The sequence below is a fragment of the Ptychodera flava genome, chromosome 10 (assembly GCF_041260155.1).
Source record: "Ptychodera flava strain L36383 chromosome 10, AS_Pfla_20210202, whole genome shotgun sequence".
Lineage (NCBI taxonomy): Eukaryota > Metazoa > Hemichordata > Enteropneusta > Ptychoderidae > Ptychodera > Ptychodera flava.
The window spans coordinates 6,704,368-6,716,650 of NC_091937.1; the positions used below are offsets into that span (position 1 = coordinate 6,704,368).

Genomic DNA, 12,283 nt, shown 5'->3' on the forward strand with positions numbered 1-12,283 from the left:
CGTGCTCTCATGGCATTTTGACAAAAAGGTGACCCGATAAATCCAGATACGGAAACAGAGAAGGCATGCCCAACGAAATTTCGAGTCGCTAAAGCTTTACTATTCCCAAGAATCGAATGAGGATACCGTCGATCGTTTGACTCAGTAACGTCACGGCTCCAGTCGCAAGGCTCAATGTGGATATCGTAGTACCTGGCGATCGCCAAGCGACGTTGTACCTGGCGATCCCGGTTGGCGATAAACCCGAAAGATACACCTCAACAAAAGTTCAACTTAATAAATGAATACTGTGTAAACTTCGGGAAAGCGACATAGAAGGCACAAATATCGACAAGCAACGATAAATTTCCTTCATCACACAAATACTATTCCGTTGTTTCTCGATCGTAATCAAGCCTAAGCTGTCGAACTGTAGTGTAAACTCTGCAGTGCAGCGCTGTAGAATCTGATGCATTTCGAAAGTTGACTCGGACAACACTCACAACAGAACAGAGTTCCCGTCAAGTAACAAAATTGGGAAGTACCTACGGGCGATATATGTGTCACAGCAAATATCAAAGTCCATATGACGAAAACATTGACGACTGAGATGGCCACCGGCGGACGCGCAGTGCATGCCAACTGTACAAGCGTACATTGTGTGTGTACTGTGTCATCGATCTGAAACTTTCGGGCTCGCCAAGGCCGTAAACTTGTGATATTTTAAAAGCCACAGCATCTGTAAGAGTGATAACTACTGTTTCGATCGTGCCGTTGCATTCGCTTTATAAATATAATTCTAAATATTCTAAATAACTCAAAATACTATCGTTATCTTTCGCAAGCGCGGTGAAGGCTATGTCCGCCGATGGCAGACTTGCCTTGGCATCGCTCCAGCACGAGACAATGATTGACACGCGCACGTGACCGAATCCGTATGTCTGATTGGTGGAGATACCATTCCATGTATCAAATTTTTAACTTAATGGGATTTATGAATGAAAGTATACCTGTAAACATTTGTACATCTCCTGGATGACGGACCGCTTTACTCATTAAATGTACCCGGTAAGTAATCCGCGTAAATAAAACACAAAATCGCGATAAACATCATGCAGTTTGTTACAATAATTTTGATCCATCCACATCAAAGAAAAATAAGAAGACTGTTCATGTGATAAATATATAATCCCATGGAATTTTTCTCTGTTTGACGTCATCGTATACGAGTGTTTTTCGCGGAGCCGTACAACTTCTCGCCTTGGGCTCGAAGTTGTACGGCTCCGCGAAAAACACTCGTATACGATGACGTCAAACAGAGAAAAATACCATGGGATTATATATATATATATATATATATATATATATATATATTATATATTATATAAATATATATATATATATATATATATATATATATATATATATATATATATATATATATATATATATATATATATATATATATATATATATATTATATCATGCTACCATGCGCCATTCTGATTGGACGAGAGCTCATTCCAGCGATGCTAAAATATTGTTTTAGCACTGATAGCGGTGGTAAAACGGGCCCCTAAACAAGCATTTTCGAAAATTGCCCAGTCGGTGCATTCGAACGTACACCTGTCTAAACCGTAGACCCTCGAGAAAAACCGAAACAGTCCGCTTTGTTTCAAAGACGGAAGACCGAATTTTGATACACAGGTAAAGTGTGGGTCTGTAACTCACCTCTTGGTGAAAATAAGCTTGGATCGATGATGAAAGACATCTCTGAAGCAGCACATTTGGGTGTGATGTACACAATATTATTAGAGCGAGAGCGCACCTTGCACTTTGCTTGATATTGCGGGAGTCGAAACGCGATATATCCTACCGCTCTTTAAAATAGCGCTAGTATTCATTCGTTCATACACTAATAAATTGACACTTCCTCACAGTAATGGTATGTCAGATAATCTTTACCAAAATTTGGGCTGTAACAGACCGGGGTGTCCTAACGATGTACCGGTAGACCAAGAAGTTCAAAATAACGATGGGATGACTCCTGGCGACTGCGACGAAATTTCACATAAATGCAACGAGCAGTGTCAGCGTCCAGCTATCGCTGCATCGGGCAACACACTCTGCAGAACTGCTCATCACAGTTGCAGTCATCGCAAGTCTGGATGATTTCAAAACTGCTTGTTTTCTGGTACAATTAACGTCCAAATTATCCATCAAATATTGATCCTGTAACCTCACATGCACTGTACCACCTCTGAATGTCGCAACGGCCGTATACGTGTATGCTGTACAGAATGAGACAAATCTATTTTTAGTATGCCAAAAGTCAGGACAATTATTCTTATGTCAATTTACGAAAAAAATGTTACTTTTTCTTTTGATTTGAACTCTTGACCCGTTTTCTGTGTCTGCAGCAGGTATTTTTGTATAGTGTTCATGTTCGTGTTGCATGCGAATAAAATGCAATGTTGATAAACGTAATTCGTATTTATCGTAGGATACGGTGTGCGTGTACGTAATCCCAACTTATAAAAATGCTCGGTCTCGGGCGCAGAATTTCCGACGTTCGATTTCTCAGACGTCCGTTTTCTGCATTTCGGGCTCAAAGTGATGAAATTACCCAAGTATGACAACAAAGACACACATACTGATATAAAATAATAGCAATAACCCCCTCCACAGTCGAGTATCCACTCGATTTTGGTACAATACGCTCCATATAGCACTCGCCTATCGGCTCGTGCTTTATGTCGCGCATTGTACCAAAATCTCGTGTATACCCTCCTGCGGCGGGGGTTATTGCTTAAATATATATATATATATATATATATATATATATATATATATATATATATATATATATTATATATTTTTTTTTTTTTTTTTTTTTTTTTTTCCTTTCTTTCTTCTTTCTTTCTTATTCTTCAAAAAATATGTTAAAATACAAGCTTTTTTTTAACCTTCGTATTGTTACCAAAGTCATTCTTATCTAGACTAAATATTAGTTGTCAACATTAACATCGGATATAATGTACAGGTAGACTGTGCCAACAACTTGTACGCAAGACACTTGGGCATATTTTGAGACAATAACAAGAAGCTATTTTATCAACAGATCAAAAATACTGCTCAGGGTTATATGTATCAAAGATCATAGCTGATGATGCTTTTAATAACACAAGCTATGATATTGCATATCAAGTAGTAGATATACGATATTGATAATATTGATGATATGGATTGTTTTCAGCAGATATTGGGTCGGGAAAGGCCAGATCTTCAGGTATATTACGAAGATTCGGATCAAGGCTATCAGATACAGTAAGTAATTTCATCAGTTCAATATATGCCATATTTGCCTTTCCAAAATTCTGCATTCACCGTTTTGATTTTGGAGCAATGAAAGTACTTTTCATGTTTTGATTTTGACTTTTTACAATGTACAAGCTTTTGTTAATGTTTACTAAAAATGCAAGGGAAAACTGAACAAATGACTCAGAGATGTCTTTAATTGTCTTTTCAAGGAAAAAAGGTTTTTTAATTTTTCTGGTTGACATAACACAAAGATTAGTGGCCACAATCTCTGTGTGAATTCTATGGGGAAAATTTGAATTAAAAATATGTGTTGGGCAAATACGAGACACTGAAACTTCACTTACTTCAAGAGCTTCAAAGTGAGGCCTTACAAGTGGTGGACCAGAAAAGTTTTATAAAATGTTGAGAGTCCAAGTATCTGTCACCAAAATGCACTCCTACACTACCATTAACTCTTTTGTAAGCCCTTTGAATGATGCTACAGCACGATGTCATTGAAAACTTCTGACCTCACTGTGGCAACAGCTGAGCACTGTACTTCTAGAAGCACTGCTTATCTAATGCTTTATGGAGGGAATATCATGTATATCCAGTGCTGGCTAAAACAGCACCAATTCTAGCTATCTGAAATAGCTTTTGTCTTGTGCTGGAGGTTGGGGGCAAACTACATGGTATTGAAATGCATTTTGGGTAAAAATCGTTAGCAAGAGTTTTAGATAGTGATCTCATAAATTCTTTGAACACAAATGTGTATCGTTTTAATGGCAAAAAGTTTGGGTTTTTTGTGGAACCACTAAACTCATTTACCTTGTCATCTTTTTAGGCATTACTGGCATTAAATTTCTGTATAACCTTAAACATAACATTTGTAATGTGTGTTTTATGTGTAGAAATCTGCCAAATTTGGCCAATTGCCTGAGACTTGTATGACCCACCTTGGTGGGAAAATTATATTTAGTTACCGAGAATTGAAGGGCACTTTTTGTAAAGCAGCAGCATAATTGATTCACTTTGATGTATTCCTCCTAGGCTGTCATATTGATCAAACATACTTCAAACCTAGGTCCCTCATAAGGGACCATGTTAAAATATTGCATACAGTTGCAAAATTGCAAGCTGAATGTCGATCTGCATGTATAATGATTGTATATACCATCATTGGATAGGGTTTGGTGATTTTGTAAACACCAATGCCAAAAAGACTCTGCTGTCTGTAAATATTGAAATAAACTTGGTGAAACAATCAGTAATTGGCCAATTATTACTCATGAATATTTATAACCTTCACAAACAGTGTGCGAAATTTAGAGAAAATAGCTTCAGGTCATAAGGACCTGCACCGAGCCAAAGCTTCTGGTCCTCACAGAAAACTGCCGGTCCTCAATGAGGGCACTTGTTAACGACCATTAAAGTCAACTTCTCCACCAATACTATGCTTTCGAATGTTGTAATATTTAATTTTCATGTCCTTTTATCAATAGAGTCAGCAAGTATTCACTCCAAAAGACTATTGTTCACATAGATTGCAGAATAGTGTAAGTGAATGATCATGAAATATTCATCTACATGATCTGGAATCTGAAAAAGATCACAGTCCTCATCTTCCTCACTGTCATGCACACACATTTATCAATGTTTTCCACCATTTGGGGGACTATGGGACTAACAGGAGAATTTGACATTTTTTCTAGCCATGTCAAATCCCCCACTCTCGGACTATAAAATGATGTCAAACACCCAGGGGCCAGGGAATACAGGCTCATGCACTGGCTACATGTGGCTGATGAAAGCGATAAAGTTTGTCTCTCATGACTGTCTATGGGGAATGGTACGTGTTCTCTACATTGCTGTGTACAATTGTACACCACACCAGGGTATGTGATATTGTGATTTGAAAATGGTTGGCGAGCTGAAAATCACTTCTGAAATTTGCCAACGCAAGTGGTAGAAGAGTGCGTGAATAACTTAGTACCCTGAAAACAGTCATGAGTAAGGGGAGTGTATGAATAAATTTTTTATGCAAACATTGATCACTACAACTTTTTTCTTAATGGAAAACAGAAGGAAGAAAATACTTGGTATGGCTTTTGATATGACGTATGGATTACTTTCAAAATTTTTCAAAAAATAAATATGCTTAAATGTGGCCTCTGTTGCATTCATGAAGAAACAGATGAAGTTATACTTTTAATTAAAAGGACAAGTATCGTAACTTTTTTCGATTATAAAAATTGCAGACAACATGAATGGCACACGTCACCACTTGTGGAAATGAATGCATATTTTCTGATTGAAAAGTTTTGACTGAGCGATTGCTGGGTCTCATCCCCCTTTGAAAGCGTAAAGTTATTAAAATGACTCTGAAAAGTTTGACAGACACTCGATACTGCTGAAAACCATCGACACGATCAGTTAATGATACCGTAAAATCTTAAAAGACGTAATTTTTTGCGACATTTAGGCCTACAGTCCAGGATGACACTGAGTTTTGCCTGTCTGTCGTAAAACGGTATACATCGAAACAATTTGAAGCCCTACTCTCAACCTCTGAGAGTATACACGACGGATCGTGCAACTCGACAAAACTGTTAATGATAAGGCCGCTCTGTTTTATAAAATGTACACTTGTTATCACGATATATCATGGTAACAGTCGGTCTTGTGGACTTTGGTTGAAGACCAACGAATGCAAGCAAGATATTCTAGCGGTCCACAAACAAACGCAGCGAAACGTGAACTTGACTGTCGACTGGCAGGTAGCACAATTGGGCTGTCGTGTAACATCTAGTCCTTGTATCTGGCGTAGTTCAAAACGATAGAGGTAAAAAAATACCTCCATATTCAAAACCAAATATGTTTAGCCAACAGCACTGATCTCGTAGTAGGTTTTTGTCTTAAACTCTTCATTGAACCGTTTATGTTTTGAACTCTTCAATGGAATTTACTATGTACATTTGTGTACACGTAAATTCCGAACACTTAAAGTGTGGAACTAGTGAAGTGATACTGGGTGTTGTTACCATATGACACAGATATGCTAACATTACCAGGGTTACACTCACTAGACGATTGTATCACATTGTTGCACCAAAATCAATCCATTCCATTGCTAGAATCTGCATGCACGGACGTAATTCATACTGATCTGAATGCAATTAGCTGCACCGTGCTATGCGCGTCGATCGGAGGGATTAGTGGCGTACCATAGAGATCGAATTCCCCACCACCAGGATACGAAGTGCGATCAATATCCCTGTTGCCCCGCACTCCCACGGTGGAAAACATTGATAGGTGCATGACATTCAAGTCTGAATCACATAATTCAGAGTCAGTCATCATCTGCATCTGTTCAGATCTTGACGGAGAAATTTTTATCATTTATTCCAAATTTCAGTCGGTCATAAGGACTGACATGTTGCTAAAAACTTTCGGCTCAACGAGAAATCTGTCGGTCTCGGACCGTCGGACCAACGTTAATTTTGCACACTGTTCACAAATCCCATGGTTTCCTGTCTCCTGGTAGCTGGGAACCTGCCCCAAACAGTGGGAAATAATTATCCAAAAGAAAGTAAACCATATTGCATGCTACTATTGCTACATTGCAAAGCATCCTTTGAATGACAACCATTTAGGTAGCTGTGTCTTTTTTCTCCAGCAACAGCAACAGTCTTTTTGTGTTCCTGAGAATGCTAAATGCATAATACTTTGCTTACCAAGTCTTTGCATTTCAGACGTCATCAATCTCTATCTATCTCCATTCATTCCTCTATCAGTAGACCAAATTTGTGGAGTTGATGAATTGTTAATCACCAATCCAAGTCTTAGAAGTTTATGTATATGGATGTGTACATGGTCATCTAGAACTGAATAAAGTCTTGTAGATTTGACTTTTTGCAAATAAAAATTTTTAATAATAATTATGCTTTTCCCTTATTAATGCACTGAAATTTCCCAATAACGATTGCTTCAGTTTCGTTGCCACTTGTTTTTACAGATGGCCTGTTTCACATTTGTTAAACCTATTTATTTTCTGATGGTGTTTGTCCATTCATTTCAAATTTGATTTCCTCTTTTGCTCTGGGGAATTACAGCGCCATGCAGATATATCAAAATGGTGATGAAATTTGTAAATATGTAAAATTTTTGAGCCAATTTTCTCGTAGTCCATCATAACATTTCCTACCACGTAGCCATGTACCTGACTGCTTTCAACTTTGGCTCGTAGGTTTATTACCTAATTCAGATTTGTTCAAATGATGATGGAAATGTGTGTAACAAACTCCTTGTGTCTCATTCTATATCTTACTGGAAACGACATTTTACAAACCACTCAAATGAAAGCTTTCAATCATTTTTCATCTCTTTTTGTAAGCAAACTCTTCATATTTGTCAAAAATCACATGTTTTGACTATGATTCAAGTGATAGCATTCTGCTTAGTATTGAGGTTCCTATGAATGAGCTCATCAAGTTAACTTATACTTTCAATTGAATTAAGTCTTTAGGGCTGATTTTCTTAAAGGGACAACGTCGGCCATTTTTCATGAATTTTGTTTGATATGAGATACTACTTATATTGTTTGACATGTTGAAAGATACTGAATGAATTGGTGAACATGCATATATTCGACCCCGGTTTTAGACACGAAACCATCGCGAAAATGAATTAAATATCTAAAACAGGGGTCAAATACATGCATGTTCACCAATTCAATCAGTATCTTTCAACATGTCAAACAATATAAGTAGTATCTCATATCAATCAAAATTCATGAAAAATGACTGACTTTGTCCCTTTAAACATCTGATACTTCATTTATTTAAACCACCTGATAGTGTGTCATAGTAACAAACATATCATCTTTGGTATTAAATTTGCAAGAGCACAATCTGAAAGTTTCATTTAAATTTGGAACAAAGTCCAATTATTGTATATTAATGATAGATCATTATCATTGATATTACTGGTAATGCCATAGGTTTTCACCTTATTCTTCATTTTTTTTTCTATTCCATGATAGGGTATACGTGATCGTTCAGGGACCAAAAGTGACGATGACAAGAAGAGTTCTGACATATTTCACAAGAAATCAGATGTTGGAAAGGCAATTGTGCTTGGAGGTATGCCAGAGCTTTCATTTGTGGTTAAAAGATTGTATTATAATATGACCTTATACGATAAAACAAGAAAGCGTTTGTGTATACCTGTTGAAATCACCAGGAGTATAATATATATTATAACATACCACACACAAATTTTTTGCCAAGTTCATAAGAACAAGATCCATGATGAGAAAATGGATAAAGCTAGCTACACTCTAGCTCAAAATATCAACTGGATTAAATATTTCCTTTTTGCATTCTATTAGCATATCAATTAGAAAATGTAAGTTCAAGCGAGGATGATAATTGGTGTGCCAAAGATATTTTTGGTGTCTCACCACAAAGAAATTGTTACATCAACAACTGCTGTGGAGACCATATTACAATTATTGTACAGTGTGTGCATTTAAGGTAGTATGTGCCTCAACAGTGAGACTCCAACTTCCTCAATGAAACTTCCAATCATTATATTACCAAATCAAGAATAAAAATCAGGGGTTACCGTGGAAAGTTTTGAACTATAGAAACAAATTGCCCAACATTTACCGATATTTGAAATTCAAAATGGTTGACATCCCTGTGTTAATTCTATAAGGGGGACAATAACATTTTTTGAATTTAAAAAAAACTAAGAGGGTGAAAATATTTCTCACGCCAAAAGATTTAAAATGAGCTCCAATAAATGGTAGATCACAAAAGATTTGTAAAAGTTTGAGAGCCAAAATATCAGTCCCTGAGGCACATTCTACCTGAAGCATATCAAAAATAAAAGTCATGAACAGAGTAGGCACATGGTATGTTATAGAATACACATTTACCTGGTCTTTATTTTTGCCAAAGCCCTTGTATTACCCTTTGACAATGTGCATTACCAAAGACAAATTGCTCCTTTTGTTGACTGAAATAATGATGTGTTTCTTATGATGCACAGCCTGTCAGAGCACATTACGTGGTATATCTGTTTAAGATTTTAAGCCAATGAGGGTGCTTAATGGAATACTGAACTGTAAATAAAATGACTACCATTTTAAAGAGGGGATGTAGAAGAGCAGGACAGAATGCTGATTACTTTCTTTACATAAAGAAGATCTGATTTTGTGCCAACACTAACAGGAAAAGTGAATTTTTACCATCTTGATCAACCATAAGCATTTTTTCCACACAGTGAATAACAAACATAGAATAAATGAGTTTGCCAAAAATGTATCTTCATATTTAAAGTCTTGGGTTCTTTCAGGTACTAAGATTAAACTTTCCTCGTTCCCTTTCCAAATTGAGATAAAAATTCAGGGGTCACCATGGAAACTTTGCCACTAGAGAAACAAATTGCCTAAAAATTACTGATATTTGAAATTCAAAATGGGCACCTTCACTGTCTTAACTCTATGGAGAAAAAATAATTTGAGATTTTCAAAACAATGAGACAGTGGAAAATTTTACCTTACAATCTTCAAAATAAACCTCCACAAGCTGTAGACCAAAAATGTAGCGCATTCCACTTTTAGGGAAAATAATCTTCAAAGCAAGATAATTTAGTCAAACTTGTAAAAAGAGTATCAAAATGTGGTAATAGACATTTAATGTTCAAAAGCAAAAATGGTAGAAAGTAAATAAGATCTGAAAAAGGGATGAATGATGTGAAACACTTCAATTGGCAAGTAAAAAACAGGATAACTTTGATCTTTGAATGGAAGCTAGCTCTTTCTGTTCCAAAGTTTTGGTCGTTTGGTTTTAACCCCTAAGAACAGGTGTACAAAGCTTTTCGTGTTTAGCTTCCCTTCAAAAAATAAATTCTTTGTGAAAGAAACATTTGTAAAGTATGAATAATAAGACATTAATATTTTATTCAGCTATAGAGTCAAATATTTATCAGATTTTTGATTTAAAATCATTAATATTGGTTTTCGTTCTGTAGAGGCTGAAGAGATGTCTGATTCTTCTGAAGAGGACGAGGAAATGGGTTTTGGTTTATTCGACGATTCACCTCCACTGCAGCCATTACGTGCTAAAACCAGAGGTATATTTTGCAAGTAGACACAATGCTTTTGATTTTTGGAAAGAGCCTCTTATAGAAAAAATTTGTTTAAGCATTCAGTGTTTTTGTCCGAAAATGACAACAAAACAAAAAAATAAAATTGATAAGATCACGCTTTCTGTTGCATAATAAGTAGACTTCATAGATCTTCACAGTCTTAGTTTTTGAAAATCAAACTTTTATATTTCCCTATATTAAGTTAAACTGTCTTACTTTTTTGAAAATCAAAAAATTTATTTGTCCCCACACAGTTAAAACACGGACAGAGGCCATTTTGAATTTTAAATATCGGTTTATTTGAGGTAATTTGATTTTCTGGGATGTAGAAGAGCAGGAAGGAATGCTGATTACTTTCTTTACACAAGGAAGATCAGATTTTGTGCCAATACCAACCTTAATAGGATAAGTGAATTTTTACCATCTTTATCAACCATAAGCATTTTTACATACATTGAATGACAAACCTAGATCAAATGAGTTTGCTACAAATATATCTTCATATTTAAAGTCTTCGGGTCTTTCAGGTAGTAAGATTAAACTTCACTCATTCCCTTTCCCAATTGAGATAAAAATTCAGGGGTCACTGTGCAAACTTTGCCAGTAGAGAAACAAAGTGTCTAAAAATTACTGATATTTGAAATTCAAAATGGACACCTTCACTGTCTTAACTCTACGGGGGAAAATTAATTTTAGATTTTAAAAGCAATCAGATAGTGAAAAATATCACTCAACAATCCAAAACAATGAGGCTGTGACAAATTTTATTCAACAATCTTCAAAATAAACCAACCTTCATACGTTGTTGACCAAAAATGTATTGCTAAAATTTGAAAGTTGGAATATCTGTCCCTGTACTATGGGCATTCCTCTTTTAGGGAAAATGAATTTCAGAGCAAGATAATTTAGTGAAACTTGAAAAAGAGTATTAAAATGTAGTAATAGATATTAAATGTTCAAAAGTAGGCATGGAATAAAGTAAATAAGATCTGAAAAAGGGATTAATGACATGAAACACTTCAGTTGGCAAGTAAAAAAAGGATAAATTTGATCTTTGAATGTAAGCTAGCTCCTTCTGTTCCAAAGTTTTGTCTGTGTGTTTTAACCCCTAAGAACTTTTCGTGTATAGTTTCCCTTAAAAAAATAAATTCCTTGTGAAAGAAACATTTGTAGAGATATGGAAAATGAGGCCTTGATATTTTATTCAGCTATAGAGTCAAAGGTTTATCAGATTTGTGATTTAAAATCATTAATATTGTTTTTTTGTTCAGTAGAGGCTGAAGAGATCTGTGATCCTTTTTTTGAAGATGATGAGGATGAAGAAGAGGAGGAAGAAATGTGTTTTGGTTTATTTGACGATTCACCTCCACTGCAGCCATTACGTACTGAAACCAGAGGTATATTTTGCAGTTAGAAACAATGCTTTTGATTTTTGGAAAGGGCCTCATATAGAAAGAAAAATTTAAGCATTCAGTGTTTTTGTCTGAAAATGGCAACAACAAAAAAATGAAATTGATAGGATCATGCTTTTTGTTGCATATAAGTAGACTTCATAGATTCATCATTGTGCAAATCCTGTACCTACCATTCATCCAGTAAACAGACTAAGAGATTGTGAAAATTTAAGGAAGAATGCACATTTGGGACAGATATTTGGAGTCATAACATTTTATAATTCTTTTCTGATCTAGTGCTTGTAGGGACTCATTTTAAAGCTGTCAGAGCAAGATAAATTTTATTCAGTCTTATTTTTTTGAAAATCAAAAGTTTTATTTGTCCCCATAGACTACAATGATGGTGGCCATTTTGAATTTTAAATATCAGTAAATTTGAGGTACCGGTAATTTGA

At 35.6% G+C, this 12,283-nt stretch overlaps 1 protein-coding gene across 1 annotated transcript in view; it reads left to right on the forward strand.

Moving 5' to 3' along the window:
- Positions 1–12,283, forward strand: part of LOC139141872 (nuclear pore complex protein Nup214-like) — a 45,126-nt gene that overhangs the window by 10,976 nt on the left and 21,867 nt on the right. The window contains exons 3-5 of the mRNA XM_070711628.1: positions 3,239–3,306; positions 8,321–8,420; positions 10,318–10,419. Of these exons, the coding sequence (XP_070567729.1) occupies positions 3,239–3,306; positions 8,321–8,420; positions 10,318–10,419 (270 nt within the window). The remainder of the gene's footprint in view (positions 1–3,238; positions 3,307–8,320; positions 8,421–10,317; positions 10,420–12,283) is intronic.